General features: G+C 46.6%; 1 protein-coding gene across 7 annotated transcripts in view; it reads right to left on the reverse strand.

The window, feature by feature from the left end:
* Nucleotides 1-20,754, reverse strand: part of VPS35L (VPS35 endosomal protein sorting factor like) — a 134,005-nt gene that overhangs the window by 13,544 nt on the left and 99,707 nt on the right. For 6 of the 7 annotated variants that reach the window (XM_073792252.1, XM_073792255.1, XM_073792254.1 and 3 more), the window contains 2 exons: nt 15,338-15,477; nt 6,710-6,875 (listed from right to left, as the gene is read on the reverse strand). In XM_073792252.1, the coding sequence (XP_073648353.1) occupies nt 6,710-6,875; nt 15,338-15,477 (306 nt within the window). The remainder of the gene's footprint in view (nt 1-6,709; nt 6,876-15,337; nt 15,478-20,754) is intronic. The other variant, XR_012326089.1, reaches the window with a different exon arrangement.

The following is a 20,754-nucleotide window of genomic DNA, read 5'->3' on the forward strand; positions in this document are numbered from 1 at the left end:
TGCAGGTGCCTTTGGGGGGCACGGCTGGGCTTATACAGCCATGTACACACAGTGCTAACCCAGTTCATGGTTTAGAGACGTCAATAAACCGGTTCAGCTTAGCTCATCTGGGGGAATGCGGTTTGCTGTGCTCTTCTCGGCCCAGCTCCTCACCACCCCTAGGATCCTGTCTCTTAGGTATATACAATCAAAAGGGATGATACATACGGGATCACAGTAAAGCCCATGAAGTTGTGTGATGCAAACAAAAGGTGACACCACAAGCGAGGGACACGGGGCACCCGTTTAGCTGGCAGATGGGTGAGGCTGAGAGCCAGAGCCACCATGGATAGCCCCATTATGGTCAAAGTCACCAGCCGTCTGTCAGGGCCTGCACAGAACTATTCCCTGGACTGCTGGCAACGAGCTACAGAACCAGGGGATCACGTTAAACAGGCATTGGCCATGAAGACAAGAAAAGCCAAGCTACAATGTGCAGGGATGGCTTCTGAGCTTTTAAGAAAGAGACCCCTCTTAGGGTCACTTATAGGAAAATTGGCAAATACATCAATGTACCAGAAATACATCTAAATGGCCTATAATTTTAGGGGAAAAAAAGTTCAATTTCACTAATGATCAAAGAACAGAAAACTAAAGCCACAGAAGAACTTTTAGTAAAACATCACCTATCAGATTAACAAAGGTGAGAAAGAATACCAGGTTTTGATGTAGGCCTGGGCAAACTGCTGGTGGGAGTACCATAGTTTGGAAATCAGTAAGAAAAGCCTTAAGAAATGTCCAGTACCACTTCACACCCATTAGGATGGCTGTTATTTAAAAACAACAACAAAGAGGAAAATAAGAAGTATTGATGAAGATGTGGAGAAACTGGAAGCCTCGTGCATCGCTGGTGGGGATATAAAATGGTGCAGCTGCTGTGGGAAAGCGACTCCAGGATCCAGCAACTCCAATGCTCAAAGGACTTGAAAGCAGAGGCTCAAACAGATACACGTACATGAATGTTCATAGCAGCATTATTCACAAGAGCCGAAAGGTGGAAACAACCCAAGTATCCACTGACAGATCAATAGATAAGCAGAATGTGGTTTAGTGGTTTATCTAAACAGTGGCACGTTATTGAATCACAAAAAGGAATGAAATTCTATTACATGTTACAACATGGATGAACCTTGAAAGCATTATGATAAGAGAAATGTGCCAGACACAAAAGGACAACTAGGGCTTCCCTGGTGGCACAGTGGTTAAGAATCCGCCTGCCAATGCAGGGGACACGGGTTCGATCCCTGGTCCAGGAAGATCCCACATGCCGTGGAGCAACAAAGCCCGTGCGCCACAAATACTGAGCCTGTGCTCTAGAGTCCGCGAGCCACAACTACTGAGCCCGCACGCCTAGAGCCCGCGCTCCACAACAAGAGAAGCCACCGCAATGAGAAGCCCGAGCACCGCAACGAAGAGTAGCCCCCACTCGCTGCAACTAGAGAAAGCCCGCGTGCAGCAACGAAGACCCAACACAGCCAAAAATAAATAATAAAAAAAAGGACAACTATTGTATGACTCCACTTATATGAGGTACCTAGAAGACGCAAATTCATAAAGACAGAAAGTAAAATAGAGGTCACCAGAGGCTGGGGGGAGCGGGGAAGGGGGAAGTTATTGTTCATTGGGTACAGAGTTTGTTGGGGAGGATGAAAAAATTTTGGAAATGGATAAAGGTGATGGTTGCACAACACTGCAACTATACTTGATAAAACTGAATTAAAAATAGTTAAAATGGTAAACTTTATATGTATTTTATCACTTTGTACATTTTACTCCAAAAAAAAAAGTCTTAGTACAGAAAAAGGTCAGATCTTTGACTTGGGAAAACCCACTCCAAGGGATTTATCCTAAGAAAATCATCCCCCCAGTTGCACAAAGATGCATATATGTGATATTGTTTCATCATAGAGGACAATGTTCATTGTATGTTCAATGTGTGTTCACTATAAATGTTGTGTATAATGGTGAGAGGAGAAGCAATGGAAATATCTACCAAGAGTTTTGATTAAATGCTCTGTGGCATTAGCATTAAATACAATACTATGAAGACAATAAAAGTATATGATCTATAGTTGTTACCTACCATGTACTACACTATACTATACTATTGCTACAATATACTATTACTGAAAGATATTTATAATATACTGTTAGTAAAGTGACAAACCAGTATACCTATATACCACACACAGACATATATAGCCATATATTTCCTAATTTATAACTTCCTAAGAAACAATTTTTTCAATTAAAAAATTATATTTTATTACTTTATATATTTCCTGTAATCTGTCTTGAATCTTTTGGGGAATGGTACAGGTATAAGCATATAGTAATTAACTGATTGACAAAATAATTTCAGGGATGCTTCATGTACATTTCTAGCTGCTATTTCAAGAATAACTCCTGGGCTTCCCTGGTGGCACAGTGGTTGAGAGTCTGCCTGCCGATGCAGGGGACACGGGTTCGTGCCCTGGTCCGGGAAGATCCCACATGCTGCAGAGCGGCTGGGCCCGTGAGCCATGGCCGCTGAGCCTGCGCGTCCGGAGCCTGTGCTCCGCAACGGGAGAGGCCGCAACAGTGAGAGGCCCACATACCAAAAGAAAAATAGAATAACTCCTTCTTCTACTTCAATAAAATTGTACATAATATTCTTTTAAAATTCTTACATTTATATTTAACTCCCAATTAGGCATTTGGGAAAAGTATGAAGGAGGAAGAATGACACTATGAAATGTATTTTTTAATGAGCCATTCTTTGCTTATTTTTTTCCAAATAAATTACTACTGAGTTTCTAAGTGGGAAAAAAAAAAAAAGAATAACTCCTTCTTCTTTTATCCCCAGCTTTTTACTTAAACAAATGTCAAGGCTGTAGAACAGTGGGAATAACTACAGTGAAGCGCTGCCCCTCTCTCACCCAGCATCACCAGCTGATGCCGTTTTGCCACTTCCGTGAAGCTCTCTCACTTGCTCTCTCCACACACTCACGTACACACATCATTTTTTTTTGTCTAAACCATTTGTAAGCAGGTTGCAGACATACTGCCTGAGAACGAGGAGAACAGCTGGTCTCCTTGCTCCCCAGCTTCTCTGTCCGCCTGAAACCTCTACTCCGGTTCTGAACTGTCCCTTTGTGGGGAATATTCTGGGAGTGCTCTCCTGGGTCGGCTGCTGGCTTCGTAGTTGTTCCTAGGACACAGGTTGGTAGTGAATTGCCCTGGGCTGCAGGCATCCGTCCCAGGATTTCTGAGACAGCTCTGGCTCTGGCTGCTGTGTTTCAACTGCCGTCCATGACGTGGAAGACAGCAGTTATTCTTGTAAGAAGAGAAAGAATTTGATTCAGCCATTCGCCACCATCTGATTTTGAAGGCTGGCAAAATGCAGCTAGTAAAGGAATTTCTCGCACCTGCTGCCGAGGACGCGGCTAGTTCCTGGCATAAATTCCCAGTCTTACTCCGAGATGGAGTAACCTGCTCTCCTTCGGATTAGCCCAGCAGCAGGGGAGAAGTGAGAAGGTCTAGGACCACCTGTGGTCAACCACCCAAGCTGCAGGCATCCTGCCCAGAGGGGCCAGAGGCGTGTTGAGAGCAGCCCACTCACACACGCAGAGCGCGGACTAGGTGAGGACCTGCTCTGCGCCAGGTTCCAGGACCCGGAGACCCGGTGGGTGGGGAACGGGCTGACGTGGTCCTGCCCTCACAGAGCACACAGTCCACAGGAGGTGCAGACGAGCAAACGGGCAATCACAACCGCATGGGCTGCATGGCAGGAGAGGGTGGCCTGGGGGTCCCAGGATCCTAAAATCTAGGCTTGGGATGGAATTATAGAATCAGTGAGATCCAGGCTGAACCCTGAAGGTGGAAAATTCACAGAGAAAGTAAAAAACGGGGTCAGAAGTGGGGAAAAGTGTTTCCATGCTAACACTCGGTGGTGACAGCGGGGGAGAGAAGCGCGAAGTTGACAATCAGAAGTAATTTGGCCTGGCCAGAGTGTAAGGCAGGCCTGAGAGTCCAGACTGGCGCTCACAACGGGGAGAAATGAGATCCCTGGCAAATGGCTACTAAAAATAGCCCAGGATCTCTGCATCTGTCTGGCCCTGGGGTCACAACCCCAAATGCTTCAAGGGCCTGGCAGGTGACACGGAGGAGTGAAGGGGCTGTGCCGACTTCCCACGGGCCCCTGAGCTGTACTCTTCCAACTAGACATCTGCGTGTTAAATAAATAGACATTCAGTGTCAGAAGTGTCCTGCCCTTCCACAGCAAGCACACTCTCTCGCACGCTCGCATGACAGCACTGGAGTTACGGCTCCAGGTCATTTCAGAACATTGTCTTCTTATTCATCTGGAAAGAAAACAGCCAAGGCATCCTTCGTAAATGCAAAGAAAAAAGCTGACCCCAGTTTTCCAAAAGTTCGAACCTTTGCCAGCGCTGTCTAAAGAGCGGCCTCGACTAAGAAGGAGGTGGGAAAGTGGAGCCCCCACCCCTGCAAAGCCTCCCGGGGCCCCAGGACTCTCTGCTACGAAGACAACTGTCAGGTCACAGTTGTGCACCCAGAGTAAACAGCTGGGCCGAGAAGGCAGCAAAGAAAACCCGCCGTTCTGTTTTCATCTCTAAAAGCTAGAGAACTAGACTCCACCTGTCAAACACAGCCACGCTCCCTGTGCTGGCGCTCTGGCTCCTACAGTCCGCCCTGCTGTGCTGTGTAGACAGGGGATTCAGTGAGTCTGTTTAAGGAAGGGAAGAGCGAGGAGAGGGCTTGCCCCTCTCATAGGGCCCAGGTTTCCAGACCCACTTCCGCGGCAGCATCTGGTCCTCAAAAGTTTCTCTGTTGTTCTGAGCCCTCCGCGTGCCCTTCACAAGAGAGGAAATAAAAATGCCAACAGATACGGGAAAAGCTCACCCTCATTAGCCATCAGAGAAATGCAAATTACACTCATCAGAAGAGACAAAATGAACAAGACTGACCATAACAAGGGAACAAATGGAAATCTCATTCGTGCCTGGTGGGAGTGTAAACTGGTATAACCATTTTGGAGAACTGTGAGACAGTACCTACCAGAGCTGAACATAAGCACATCCCACCAGGCAGCATTTCCACCCTGGGCATATACCCGACAGACATGAACCCCAAGAGTTATATATTCAGGAATGTTCACAGCAGCACTCCTCACAGCAGCTCAGAACTGCATCCACAGGGGAATGAAGAAATTCTGGTATATTCATACGATGGAATACCATGCAGCAATGCAAAAGGATGAACAACAGCTACACACAACACGGAAGAATCTCACAGACGTAACACTGAGTGAAAGAAGCCAGACGCCAAAGAACGCTTGCTAAATGAGTCCATTTACGGAAAAGTCAAAAATTGGCAAACTAATCTGTAACGTTAGAAGTCAGGAGAGCAGTGTACCTTTGCAGAGGACGGTGGTGGTGCTGAGTGGACGGGGGCATACAGGGGACTTCTGGGAGCTAGTAATGTTTGATTCCTCTGTCTCGGTGCTAGTTACTGGGTGTGTTCAGCCTGTGATGACCTGCTGAGCCTTATGATTTATTGTATGCATGTACTATGATATACTTTAATCAAAATACTGTTACTTTGTAATTAAGGAGGCAGCATAACGCGTGTACCACAGTGAATTCCACTCCGAGCACTAACTGGCCTTGAGCTTGGTAAAACCATTTGTCTTTCGGTGTCTCCCCTTGCTTGTGTGTAAAATGGGGACACATATGCCCGTCCTCCTCATAATGCTGTCAGGATTAAAGGAGAAAGAGGCCCATGGAGTCTGGTGCCGTACCTGGCACACAGTAGGAGCTCAGATCGTGGGAGTTATCATCATTGACATTAACCAACCTCCCCAAGTTACATCTTTACGTAACCTCAGCCCCCAAATCCCAGCCAGAGGAAGCCTCTGAGAGTCATAACAGGAGGCCATCCTTAGCACTGCAAATTTGTTCCCTAAAATATCCAAGTGTAGAGACAGTTGCTTAAACCCTGAAGTATTCATTTATTGGCCAAACTGCTTTTAACAATAGGGCCATTTGTTTGGAAACCAAAAATCGGAACTGAGGCTCTGACAAGCAGAAAGATGCTTAGGCTCACTGGACAGAGGTCTGGAATTGGGACTGTCCCATGTTGTGTCAAGGACATGAGGAGGCTGCTCCCGAACCTGTAGGAGCAAGTTCAAGACGGCTGGTTGCATGTTGGGGAGCAAGGCCATCTCCTTCTTCCAAGCACCTGATCTAAGGGTCCAGGTCAGGACCCACATGAAACTGGTAAGGAACAGGCCTGGGATGAAGGTCATGCATGTGCCTATGTAGTCCCCGTTCTAGGTTATTCTGTGGCACACCCAAGACATCACTGATCCAAGAGAGTGCTTCTCTGAACTCGTCTGTTTGCCGAAATGACCTTGGATGCTTGTTAAAGATACAAATTCTCAGGCCTCTTCCTGGGGATTCTAATTTAGAAGAGACACATGGGGCCCAGGAACCTGTATTCTTAAGAGCTCCCCAGGTAATTCTTACACTGGGCAAATTTATCAAGACCCTGGACTAGAAGTTCATGGTAGGTAAAACACAAGGGGATTAAATAAAAGAGAAAATGAAAACCCTGCACTTGCTGCTCAGAAGTTCAAACACAGCGCAGTCTGGTGGAGGGACCCAGCTACCTTTGTCTACGTGGTAGAGATAGGTCTCCTGGCTCATGGCGGACAGCAGGTGCAGGACACAGGTATAGATGCGGATTTTCTCATCACTGTTGTCCTCCCAGGTGTAGTCCTGGATCACGTTGAGCAGCTCTCGAACAAGAAACAGAACCCCGTGTTCCGGATGATCCTAGTGGAGGACCAAAAAAAGGAAAATAAACCTAGATGTGAAGCAGGAGGAAAAAAAAATCAAGACAGAAACCCAGGTCCCTCCCTTTAGCAGCTGTAGAGAAATTAAAGTGCCAGCTATGGTTAAACAATAGAGAGAAAAGTGACACAACGTCGTTAACTCCACTAAACAACACACTCCAGTCTGGGGAGACAAGCTTTGAGAGCTCTGGGTCTGAGGAAAGAAAGCAAAATTACCTGTCAGTTTAATGGGCTGTTTCCGAAATTACAGCCTTGCTCTTATGTCCATAACAGTAAAAAGCCCTGTTCTTCCAACTACAAAAGCTAGATTGCAGGTCTCGTTGCAGACAGTGCAGCAGAAGCCACCTTCCTCGGGTAAACCCCCAAATGATCACTGTCACCACCAAAGGCACCGACTTTAAACACATTCTCACTCTTTAGGGCGTTCAACAACATTAACAGCTAAATTAAGGATCCTCTTTTGGGAGAGGAAAAACCCAACAGTCAGTCACAGAGCTTATAACAGTGTTTCTCAGATGCTAAACTGAACCAGTGCTGGGATGCAAAAAAGTCAGCAGCTTCAATTCAGTTCCAAAAAGGATATGCAGGGCTTCCCTGGTGGCGCAGTGGTTGAGAGTCTGCCTGCCGATGCAGGGGACACGGGTTCGTGCCCCGGTCCGGGAAGATCCCACATGCCGCGGAGCGGCTGGGCCCGTGAGCCGTGGCCGCTGAGCCTGCGCGTCCGAAGCCTGTGCTCCGCGACGGGAGAGGCCACAACAGTGAGAGGCCCACGTACCGCAAAAAAAAAAAAAAAAAAAAAAAAAAAGGACTATGCAATGCAGTGGCTCCCCTGCTGAATGCTCTCCAAAGACCCCTCCCCACCCCCAGCTCCTGCTGCCATCGCCCTGCTGACCCGGCTGGTCCATCTTGCCCCTCACTCAGTCCACCGCCACCTTTACGGCTCCTGGGACCAGCTGGACCGCTCAGGGTCCTGGCAGGACACAGAGGACACGCTCACAAGGGTTAAACGAGGATGGGTTAATGAAAGATTATCAGAATGAAGAGAAGTAGCGAGAAGGCACCCAGGGCCTGGCAACAGAGGGAAACTGTTACCATCCTCGGGCTGAAAGCACGCGGTGGGGAGCGAGTTTTTGCAGTGGGAGGAGGCCACCCAGCAGCAGCTGCAGCCCTGGATGGAAGAACAAAGCCATCGCCAAACACGGCCCAGTGAGAGTTGGGGGATAAATACCCCAGCCTCGCTCTCCTCCTGCCCTGCAGTCCATGTCACTACTCGCGCTGGCTGAACCAGCTGGAAGCCAGAAGGAAGGAAGCCCCGGTGACGCGATCCCCAGAGGCCTGTCTCCCACACAGACCGGACTGAAGGGCACAGGGTGCTCTGCAGGGCAGCTCATATGCCAAGGGGGTCTGGCCTCCCAGCCCTGCTGTTCCCGACTGGAATATTCACCTGTGAGACTTGGCTGCACTGGCTCCTTGACAGCCTCCAGATCTCATCTTACATGTTAGCTCCTGCCCTGATCGGCAATCCAGAGCCCCTACCCGTCTCTCTTCATCTCTCTTCATGTCAAGTCATCCATCTCATTTTTTCAGAGCAGTGCTCAGCATCTGAAGTGATCTTATTTATTCCTAACTACCCAAACATACCTCTTGGTTCATCTTTTTTTTCATCCTAGCCTATAACCTCCAGGACGGCAGGTACTTTATCTGCTGTTTGCCAGTAATACACTGCCAGGACTGCCCAGGACTGCAAATGGTGCCCCATCCCTGTCTCTGCTTCCTGGGACAGTGCTGGGCACAGAGCAGGCACTTGGTAGGTAAATAATGTTGAATGGATAACATTCTTCAAGCACCTTCTACGTGCCAGGCACTGAGGTGGCTACAAAAACAACAGCTAACTTTTATGGTAGCTATTGTAGCTACCATAGGTTTTCTACGTTCCGGGAAGATACTTTTATGACTTCCTCTCCCCCCCATTTCACAGATGGGAAATGAGCGACACTGCTGGTGCATGGGGGAACCAGGATTTGAGCCCCGGGAGTCTGGCTCCAGAGTGGACATTCCTAGCTGCTAATACTCTATTTATACTGCCTCTCTACAGATGAATTAGGGACGAACTAGACTTTATGGAGCTGGCCGGTTGGGGGAAGGCATACACGTAGTCGGCTGTCTTGAATTCAGGCATGGAGTAGAAGTGTGATAACTGAGGGGGGCGGGAGTTAACAGCTACGTAATCCAATGTGTGGATACACAGCAGTAATACTTCCAATGGGCAAGAACGAGGGCGGAGGAGAGAGAGATGATTTGTACAGCTGCTAACATCTACAGGAATTGCTGTTACGGTATCGGCACAAAAGAAGACACACGATACTCCAAAATCTGAGTACCTCAAACTATATGCAGCAAAATTGCCCGTGCCATGGTCCGCCTTCCATTGCCAGCGTCAGTCTCAGATGGCAGCTCACTACTGCCTTGCTTTGCTAACAGCTGTTTCTAACTAGGCTATTTCGTTCTGCTATGTGGATGTTCAAAATATATTCTATTTCAGGATCTGCCCTGGAAAGAGACGACACTCTGAATGTTCCAGTAACTTAATTTCAATACAAATTGCCGTAACTATTGTGAGAGAGCATTCAACACACCTGCAAAAAGGTGGAAGAAGGGGTCACGGAGACGTGAAGGTTTGTAGCCAGCCATTTCTGCTAGCTTTAAACCGAAGAGACGAAGAGATTATTTCCAACCTTCTCTACAAGGAAAACATTTTCCACATGATAGCCACGCTTCAGTGGTTGTAACATTTTCAAAAGAAATTGTACCAGTGCCAGCAACTAAAGAAAGGCGAACACAGATTTTTTTTTAAAGAAGAAAAAGAGATCCCGATTCAGTTGGCAATCCGAAGGGGAAAAGGTTTCCCCTGGGGTCTCTGCCAAGGCTGCCCGGCAGCAAACAAATGCTCAGGAGGCGGCTCCCAAGGGGCGCCTGGGAGGGACTCAAACCGCTCGCGCTCTCTCTCTCTGCTGCACGGAAAGGGGGCCTGCGTTCAACCACTCAGAATATCCCTCTGGCTCCTTGGTCTGTGGGAATCCTTCTATTAAATGTGACTGATTGAGGGAAGGAATACCCTGAAAACGACTGACTCCCCAGGAGACCTGAGAGGCAGCAAAGACAGCGCCGAGTACACACATCCTGGCTTTGAATTCTGTCTTGGCCACTTACTAGCTGGTTACCCTGGGTGAGTCACCTCACCTCTCTGTGCCAGGGTCTGCTTCTGTGAGATGAGGATAATAACAGGTTTGTTTGCAGTGAGTATTTGTGAACTGCTGGCTGGCTCACTGTAAAAGGTATGTAAGTGTGTTAAATAAATATTCAAGTCCTTTAGAAAAGGAGCCAGAACACAAGGGGACTGGGAGGAAGGGCAGGAAAGGAAAGAGGGGCACTGGGAGGGCGTGGCAGGCAGGAGACAGATCACCGTGGAGATGCGAGGCCCTTGGTGAGTCTGCAGAGCTCCCCGGCCTTGCTGCAGCCAGCCCCTGCCCATCTTGCCAGCTCGAGACCCTGGTGTCCCTCTAGCCTCTCACCACCTCGCTCGTCACTGCGGCTCTCTTCCAGTCCCTCCAGTGCTGCTGGGTGACGCTTCCCACCTCAAGGCCTTACCCACACTGCTCCCTCTGCCCGGAACACCCTCCCCTCCCCGCCCCCCGCACTTAGGGACCTACTAGTCTTCCTCTGGATCTCGGCTCAGGTAACACATTCTCAGGGAACTTCCCTGACCCACTTCCCTTCAAATCTGAGGCTCTCAGAGGTCCCTGTAGTTCTTTATGACACTTTATACAACTGTAGTTAAGTATTTATTTGCTTATTAGCATCTGTCGCCTTGAGTGGGAGCACACATTTCTCATGTTCACTCTTCCATTCCCAGATCAACAAATATTTGCGGGGTGGACGGAATGAATGAATCTTAGCATCTGGATACCATGTTATGCTGACGGCTGGACTTTTTCTCAAAGATAAGACAGAGAAAAGACATTTCCCTGCTGTGTCCTGGTGATCAGTGCCAGAAAACTGATGGGAAACATTTCCATTGCCTACAGATTTCAACTGAATCAAAATTAGGCGTCTGAAGTGGTAACACTGAACTTGTTCAATTAATTCTACTTTGCTTATCCTACCGAATGTTGTCAAAAGAAATGCATTAGTTCAGTAACATGGAGAAGACTGTTCTGCAATCTACCAGGAGTCTGACTGCTACTAACGCCAAAGAAGAATGCTTCAAAATGCTCCAAAGGTGGTACTGCTTGCCGAGGAGAGAGGGCTGTCCTGGGGGAATGTTTACTTCTGCATTTATAAGTATGAATAGAGTGGCCACGTATTTTATTTGGTCTAAAATGGCTTCAATTTTTTTCTAAACAAATAAAATGAATCAAAGCTGTCCAAACCCATTCTTTAAAAGTCTTGTGCTCTGGGGGTGGGAATGCAAAATGGTGCAGCCACTATAGAAAACTGTATGCAGGTACCTCAAAGAATTAAAAATGGAACTACTATATGATCCAGCAATCCCTCCTCTGGGTATTTATCCAGAATAATTGAAATCAGGATCTCACAGAGATACTAGTGCTCTCACGTTCACTGTAGCACTATCACAACAGCCAAGATATGGAAACAACCTAAATGTTCATTGACAGATAAATGGATAAATAAAATGTGGTACACATATAATGGAATACTATTCAGCCTTAAAAAAAAAAGAAAGGAAATGCTATCATAACCTTGGATGAACATTGAGGATATTATGCTGAGTGAAATATGGCAGTCACAAAAAGACAAATACTGTATGATTCCACTTATGTAAGGCATCTAGAATAGTCATGTTCATAGAATCAAAGCGTGGAATTCCAGGGCTGGGAGGAGGAGGAAATGGGGAGTCACTAATCAATGAGCTTAAAGTTTCAATTAAGCAAGGTGAATAAGCTGTAGGGATCTGCTGTACAATATTGTGCCTTGAGTCAACAAAGCTGTACTGTCCACTTAAAAATATGTTAAGAGGATAGATATGTTAAATGTCCTTACAACAATAAAATTAAATTTAAAAAATAGAATTAAAAAATAAAGCTGTGACATGAAAGGTAAAAATGCGAACCAGGTAGGGCTTCCCTGGTTGTGCAGTGGTTGAGAGTCCGCCTGCCGATGCAGGGGACACGGGTTCGTGCCCCGGTCCGGGAGGATCCCACATGCCGTGGAGCGGCTGGGCCCGTGAGCCATGGCTGCTGGGCCTGCACGTCCGGAGCCTGCGCTCCGCAGCGGGAAAGGCCACAGCAGTGAGAGGTCCGCGTACCGCAAAAAAAAAAAAAAAAAAAAAAAAAAAAATGCGAACCAGGTAAAGGTGGGATATGGGAGTCATCTCCTGCTAAACCTACTCACGGCGGGCGGAGCTCACGTGTGGCCCATCCTCTGGCTTCTGAGCTCGGTTAGCGCCCGGCCTTAGCCCTTCAGGCTCAACATCTCACGGCACCCCGGAGAGCCGGCCAGTAGTTACTATGCTGCATCCCACAGGAGGGACATAGGGTTGTTAAGTCTCAACAACCTTGAGCAAATAAAGCCCCCTGCAAACGTTTCAGGCAGACCATGCAGGACAGGCTCTGGGGCAGCACAGACCTCCCAGCTCTGCTGCTCAACAGCCGCGCGACCCCAGGCAAGCCTCTTGGGCTCCAGGTCTCCTCAAGTGGGAAAGGTACAATGACTCCTACCTTGCAAGGCTTGGGGGCATTTTCCTAGAGACTGAATGTTGACGAAGGGAGTTAGCACTGCACAGGGCACCTAGTAAGAAGTCACGAACTGTGGCTATTCTTCATCTCATCATCTTTAGTAAATCCTGGCAAAAGCCTGAGCACTGATACCAGGAACCAATAAAGTCTGGCAGGGGGGTTCCCCTGAATGCCTAGGGGAACGGTAGGCAACAGAAAAGGATTTAATGGACCCAGAGGCACCCGGGGACCTGGAGAGAGTGCACATGCCCCGCAGGAAGGGCAGCTGCTCTCCAGCTGAGGTCAACTGGCCAGGCGGGGAATGCGGGCCTCACATGGCTGGACCTGATTTTTCACAAGGAACTAAATTTCTGGGGTTTCCTGTGATCTACCAATTTTTATTTTTATTTATTTATTTTTTCAGTACGCGGGCCTCTCACTGTTGTGGCCTCTCCCGTTGCGGAGCAGAGGCTCCGGACGCACAGGCTCAGCGGCCACGGCTCATGGGCCCAGCCGCTCCACGGCATGTGGGATCTTCCCGGACCGGGGCACGAACCCGTGTCCCCTGCGTTGGCAGGCGGACTCTCAACCACTGCGCCACCAGGGAAGCCCCTACCAATTTTTAAATGTGGGTAATTAGTTCCAAACATTTTCCATCATGATGTGGCCAACAAGTATGTCTCCGGGCTGGATTCCACCCACTGGTCATCAGTTTGTGACCCCAGGGACCAAGCTTCTGGTTCACAAAGCACTTTCATAGCTATCAGTTCAGTCAATCCTCACAGCAGCCCTGCTAGGTGTGCATTTGGATGACATTTTAGAAAGGTGACAACTGAGGCTCTGAAAGTTACAAAACTTTCTCAAGGCCACAAGGCTATTGAGTCATCGGGTCAGGACCGAACACAAGCTTTTCTTCAAGGCTCCAGTGATTTTTAACAGAGAAAACCCCATATGCAGAAGGAAAACGCATCCCAGTTAATCAATGAACAATGACACTGATCAACTTCCTCATTAGAAACCCTGATTTTGTCACCTGACAAATAACTAGAATATCCAAAAAAGAGAGAAATTGATTATAAAGTACTAAGAAGGAGATCTGAAAACACTGAAATCAAGCACCAAGCCCGCCTCTGAATATCCCAGCCCCTCTTCAAAGAACTTGGGATCTGAACTCGGAAACCTCGGAGCAACTCACTTTTTGTTCTCTCAGCTTCACTAAGATATAATTCATACACCCAACAATGCACCCACTTAAAATGCACAGTTCATAGGTTGGTTGTATATTCACAGAGTTGTGCGGTCGTCACCACCGTCAATTTTAGAACATTTTCATCACCCCAAAAAGGAACCCTGTACCCACGGGAGCTGGGCTGCTTTCATGGCCTGAGTCCAGAGGGACATTTCTTAAAGTGTGGTCCTAAGACCACCTACACCTGACTTGATGAGGGAGCTTTCAAAAATGCTGGTTCAGAGGCCAATCCCACCTACTGAGTGAGACTCTCAGTGGGGAGGCGGGGATGGGACAAAGCAAGACTCTATTTTAAAAAGCATCCCCGATTCCTACGTACATCTGGCTTCATCAGGAGCCGACCCGTTTTGTGCCTGGACCTTGTTACAACCTGGTGACACCTATGCACAACTCAGAGTACTATTTTTAATGCAGAAAATAAAATATGTAAGACTACAAAGGCAATCAATTATGCTAAAATATAGTTGTCAAAATATTTTTTCAACGTATTTGTTATATTGTAATCTATTACTTCTTGGTGAAGTAATGATGGGCCTAATAACTACTGCACTTTTAAAGGAAGGAAACATGTAGACGATCTTCTGAAATAACTTTCACACCTGCAACGTGATATAAACATAGTGTTGATTATTTTCGTGACAAAGTCCCAGCTACTGCAACTGGTACTGTGGCTCTTTGCCTGTGATTCACAATGAAGCAAAAGGCTAAACTTCACTGAGGTTTGTGAAAAAAAACAACAACAAAACAAAACAAAACACAAAAACCTTTTTTTTCTCATCTAAATTCGTGGTTGCCCTGCCAGAAACCCTGGGGTAGGTGGACCCCAGGTTAAGAACCCCAACTAGGGTGAAGGTCCTAATGCTGGATCCTGGGAGTGGCCTTGATTCCTTCCAGCCCAAGCCTGACTTCTCATCTCCTGTATTCCACGAGAAACCCCAGCATCTTCCAACAATATCCCCTTCGACTTTTACTATCTTGTTGCGGTTTCTGGTACTTGCCATCAAAATACCACCACCATTACCTTTTTAAGTGTTTATTATGCGCTAAGGCACTGCTCTAACCATATACGTACATCTGCTCACCTAATCATCACAACAACCTAGAGATGTAGACACTCTTATCATTTCCATTTTGTAAATGAGTAAACTGCATCCTGGTAATGGTACATAATCACCTGAAACTCAGAGCTGGAAGGAAGGGGAGCTGGGATTCTACCTTAGGTGTCTTGGTCTGGAGGCCTGAGCCCTCACCACTAAGTGATACCCCCTCGACCATACAGAGAGCCTAGACTATATACCCTGGACACAGAATGAATAGAAAACACATTGAAAAATTCAAACATCTGACTAGAAAACCAATACAGGTATAGACAGAACATCCCTGCACTTTTAGGACTAAGAATGTATGTAAAACAGGTCAAAGAAAGACATCACCTACAGGTCTTCTGGGGAAACGTACCGGAACTATTAATAAAGTAGAAAAGAAATTGCAGAGGAATTCCAGAAGGAATGATTCTGAGGGCCGCATCTTTCCATCAATATTAATCATCTTTGGAACTTCTGGAACGAGGCTTATAGCGGCTTTGAAAAAGGCATCAGCTGCAAGACAGAAGAGAAGTCCGTGTGTGAGAATGTTGAAGACTTCAGGGTCTGCTTTCTTCTTCACACGGCCTGGAAGTCAGGCCACACCGAGGGCTCAAGACAGCTGGCGGGTCCTGGAAGAGGATTTCTGCACCGTGATCGACTCGTTGGAACGTTCGCTTGAGAGGGTGCTGCCGCCTCCCAGCTCTCCTCTTCCCCCGCTTCCTCCTTTGAGCGATTTGGCTCAGAGAACCTGAAACTGACTTCAGATAATACGTGAAAAAAGCACGTGGCAAATTGTTACAGAGGTCATAGAAGTCACAGTTGCCTGTACTGAAGGCTTCACCTGAACTGGTTCAGTGAACCATCCGGTTCACCACAGGAGGAAAGTGCTGTCCGCAGCCCACTTCACAGGTGGGAAATGAGGTGTGGAATGAGAAGTGCCTGGTCCTACCACAGGGCCTGTGTATGCGGGAGGGTCCAGTCGTGGTGGTGGAGCCCAGGCTCAAGCTCTGGTTTGTCTGAATATACTCTAACGCACACTGTATTTGTTAAAGAAATAACAATGGAAATGCCTGAAGGAATGTGTGTGCGCGCACACGCACGCGCACACACACACACGCACACACACGGCTTTAAAGACTTCTGATTAGGTGACAGTTCCAGAGAATCATTTGGAAAATGAAGACACTTTAAGAACTATGAAACAGACTATAAAACAAGAAGACCTCCATGGGTGAGAGGGAGGAAAGAAGGGGAAGAGGGAGAGAGGAGGGATGGAGAGGAAGGGGGAGGCGAGAGAGAGGGAGTAACAGGAGGACACAGCCGGTGGGGGGAGGAACTAGTGTGTTGGTGGGAGCGTAGATGGAGAGATCTTTCTAGAACTGCCTAAGTACTAACCATGAGAAAGAGCCTCAGGGTCAGAACAGACAGAACACTGACCTGACAAACAAAATTTTAAACTACCCGACAAGATCAAACGTTTACATGGTTCAAATACACTTCCACTCCGCAACGGCTTGCAGTGATGCACACAGAACAGTGCTCTGGTCTGCAGCACCCCGAGTTAAAACCAGAAGCCCCTCCAGCACAGCAGAGGAGCAGATGCAACAACAAACGCCCACGGCCGGAAACAGAGGCTGGCCCTTAACGAGAAGAGTCTGCGACTGAAGCTGGAGAGTGAGGTAGTGACTTCTCTTCCTTCTTCAAAAGAAAAAACCACAGTATGGAAAGACACTGATATCAGGGTTTACTACGTAAAGTTACCTCTGCCCCAGGAGCTTCCCTCCCAGGACCCCGAACTCACCCATACCGCACTCACCTAAGCACAGTTATTAAGCTCCAGCTGTGAACTGGCGCTCTCCCGGGCACTGTGGGATGCATGGGAAAACGGAGGCGGCAAGAGTTGACAACGTAAGTGTGGTGATGAGCCCAACGTGATCACACTAATTAACACCTATCTGCTGGGAGCCTGTCGTATGCTCTGCTCTAAGGGGGACACAAAGCAGCTGATCCTGTCTTGATATAGGGGCTCTGGTAGATAAACCTCCCAGAAAGAGTCAGAAGCTGCAGGGTCTTCTGTCTTGGCCTACAGACAGTAGTAAATGGCACTATTCATGGAAACCAGAGGAACTCCTAGGCCCTATCTTAAGGTAATTAACATTCTCAGTCCTCAAGCAGTCCTGTGGCGAAGGTACAATTATTTCCATGCCCAGATGATGAACAAAGCTCAAAAGCTGAGTGGCCAGGTGAGAGTAGCCCAGGGATGGTAAAAGACGGAGCTGAGCAGAGTTTAAAGGCCATCACCAGCACTGAGCAACACAGTCAGATGTGTGTTTGTTAAAAGAAACACAAGTCTACAAATGACAGATATGATAAGGGGTTTATAACCAGAATACACAAAGACATTCTACAACAGTGGAAAAAACAAGTAACCTGGCTAAAGGTTACCCTGAATAGACATTTCTTCACAGAAAATACACAAATGGACATCAAGCACATGGAAAGATGCTCAACATCATTCATCATGAGAGAAATGCAAATCAAAATCACCAGGAGAGGGGCTTCCCTGGTGGCGCAGTGGTTAGGAATCCGCCTGCCAATGCAGGGGACACGGGTTCCAGCCCTGGTCTGGGAAGATCCCACAGGCCACGGAGCAACTAAACCCATGCACCACAACTACTGAGCTCTCATGCCACAAGTACTGAAGCCCACACGCCTAGAGCCCGTGCTCTGCAACAAGAGAAGCCACCGCAATGAGAAGCCCGCGCACCACAACAAAGAGTAGCCCCCGCTCGCCACAACTAGAGAAAGCCCGCATGCAGCAATGAAGACCCAACGCAGCCAAAAATAAATAAAATAAATAAATTTATTAAAAAAGAAAAACCACCATGAGATATCATCTCACACCCATGAGCATGGCCACTATGAAAAAAAAGAGTAAATAACAAGTATTGGCAAAGATGTAAAGAAACTGGAATCTCTGTGTCCTGCTGGTGGGAATCTAAACTGGTGCAGTTGCTGTGGAAAACAGCTTGGTGGTTCCTCAGTTAAACATAGAATTACCATCTGCCAGCGATTCCACTTCTAGGTGTATACCGCAAAGCAATGAAAGCAGGGACTCAAACAGATGCTTGTACATGAACGCTCACAGCAGCATTATTCACAAGAGCCAAAAGGTGGAAACAACCCAAGTGTCCATCAAAGAACAGATAAGCAAAACATGGTACATACACACGAAGGAGTATTACTCAGCCTTAAAAAGGAAGGAAATGCTGACATGTGCGATAAATATGAACGAACCTTGAAAACGTTATGCTAAATGAAATAGGTCAGACAAAAGGACAAACACTGTCTAACTCCACTGGTATGAGGTAGTCAGAGTGGTCAAATTCAGAGAGATAAAGTAGAATGGGAAGGCGGGAACAGAGGCATTACTTAATGGGTACAGAGTTTCATTCTCTTTGGGATGATGAAAAAGGTCTGGAAATGGATGGTGGTGACGGTTGCACAGCACTGTGAACGTACTTAAAGCCGCTGAAGTGTACACTCAAAAATGGCTACCATGGTAAATTTTATGTTGTGTGAACTTAACCACAATACGAAAATAAGAAACTGAGCTGAGCCTACCCTTGACCTCACCCCCTAGAGCACAGGCAGGCCTGGACTCCACCAGGTCGGGTGTCTTCCTCCTGGCTCTATAGGCACTGCTTTCCGGTGAAGACCTTAAGTCCATCATCAAACAAAGTGAAGAGCCTTTCTCGGCGGAAATTAAAATTCTGCTCAGAACAACCTGAAAGACCATTTATGTGTTCTATTTATGTGTTTGTTACCAAGTGGCCCTGAGAAAGGTGCCTGTTATTATGGCTCATTAAAGAGGGACCCACTTTGTGCCGGGTGCCCTACTCCTCCCAGCCACCCTGCTCAGTTCCCATTCCAAAGGAGGGAGCGAAAAGAAACAGTTATTTAAGCGTTGAGGCAGGAAATGTTTCAAAGCAGATTTTTATTTCTATCCTCGGAAGACTTGCCCCATATATAAAATCTTGTCTGGGAGACCTTTCAATTTTGTCTTAGTAATTAGAACTCAAATCCTACTGTGTATGAAAACAGTTTTTCCTCATAGAGTTCAGAATAATCATGCCAATATCATATAACATTTTTTAAAAATTGAAGTTGGTTTATAACACTGTATGTTTCACGTGTACAACATTATATTTCTATTTCTATATACCCTACAGCACATAACACTTTATTTGTGGCTATTAAAAGCCACAGAAGACAATTACAGATAAAATGGGTTACATTGTTTTTCCTAAAAAAGACTTCTAGAAAAAGGAGAAATCAGATTCCAATTCATAAAGACTATTATCCTTGTTCCACTGGGGGAAGGAAAAAGCATGTATCAATCTATGCACTGGCTTCCCCATGCTATGCATTCCTCCATCTGAATCTTCTGAGGTTTCAAGGAACGGCTAGATTTACTTTCCATATTCCATCTTAAAAAAAAATAAAACAAACAAAAAACCCCACTCAAGCCTGGCTGACCTCACCCCAGAGTTCGTTCTGTTTAAGATCCTTTTTCTTGGGGTGCTGACGGCTCTGCAGAGAGGCATTCTGCTGCTGTTCTCTGCACAGTGATCAACACGTCCTTCAGTGCTTCTGGGCACTGGGTGGAAGACAGACAGCCACAGTAAGAGGGACTGGGCTACTACTGGAGATGGTGTTTTCCAAAATAGCTTGAGCATAACAATCATGGAGATCCTGTGAAAACAGATTCCCAGGCCCCCAAACATTGCTGATGGGAATGGAACATGGTAAAGCCACTTCGCAAACTAATTTGGCAGTTCCTCCAACTCTACATGCGTGTGGCATGTATGCGTACATACACGCGACAATGTGGACGAGCCTTGAAATCACTATGCTAAGTGAGTGCAGCCAGTCATAAAAGATCTGCATTGTAAGATTCCATTTATGTGAAATGACTGGAATGGGCAAATCCATCAAACCAAACGGAGATTGGTGGCTGGGGGAAGCCTGTGGGAGGGGGAACGGGGTGTGACTGCCTAATGGATTCGGGGTTTTCTTTTGGGGAGGTGGAAATATTCTGTAATTAGTGACGATGATCACACAACTCTGAATATACTAAAAACCACTGAACTGTACTCTTTAAAAGGAGGGATTTTATGATACATGAATTATGTCTCAATAAAGCTGTTATTTAAAAAATATATATGGGTTCCCAGGCCCCACCTTAAATGTATTAAACCAGACTATATTTACCTTTGAATAGGCAACAGAGTCACATGATTTTAAATTCCAAAGGTAACACTCCTTCTCACTCCGGTCCCTGGCCATCCAGTTTCCCTTCCCAGAGGCAAAGAGGATTACCTGCTGCTTGGGTATGCTTCTAAGCGTACAGGAACAAATACATTTTCCCTTTCTTGGCTTCTCTTTCTGCAGAGTTAATATATGGTAGACACCATTTTGCAACTCCTCCCCAACCACTCAACAACATGTCTTGGAGATTAATCTATCATGCATATAAAGTACAACTTCATTCTCTTTTATAGCTACAAAGTGGAATCTGGCCCATTTCCTTTTTTCTTCCAATTTTTTTAAAGAGGTAAAAGGCATATAACATAAAATTTACCATCTTAATCAACTGATCCATTTTTTTTTTAAACAAGCTTCTCCGGTGAATTTTATGATTCAACAGGTTTGAGAAAAATTGTTCTGAATCCTTCAGCTAAATGCAGAATATGACTTTCCAACAGCAAATGGCACACTCTGAAAGGT

Source organism: Tursiops truncatus, chromosome 15, assembly GCF_011762595.2.
Source record: "Tursiops truncatus isolate mTurTru1 chromosome 15, mTurTru1.mat.Y, whole genome shotgun sequence".
Taxonomy (NCBI): domain Eukaryota; kingdom Metazoa; phylum Chordata; class Mammalia; order Artiodactyla; family Delphinidae; genus Tursiops; species Tursiops truncatus.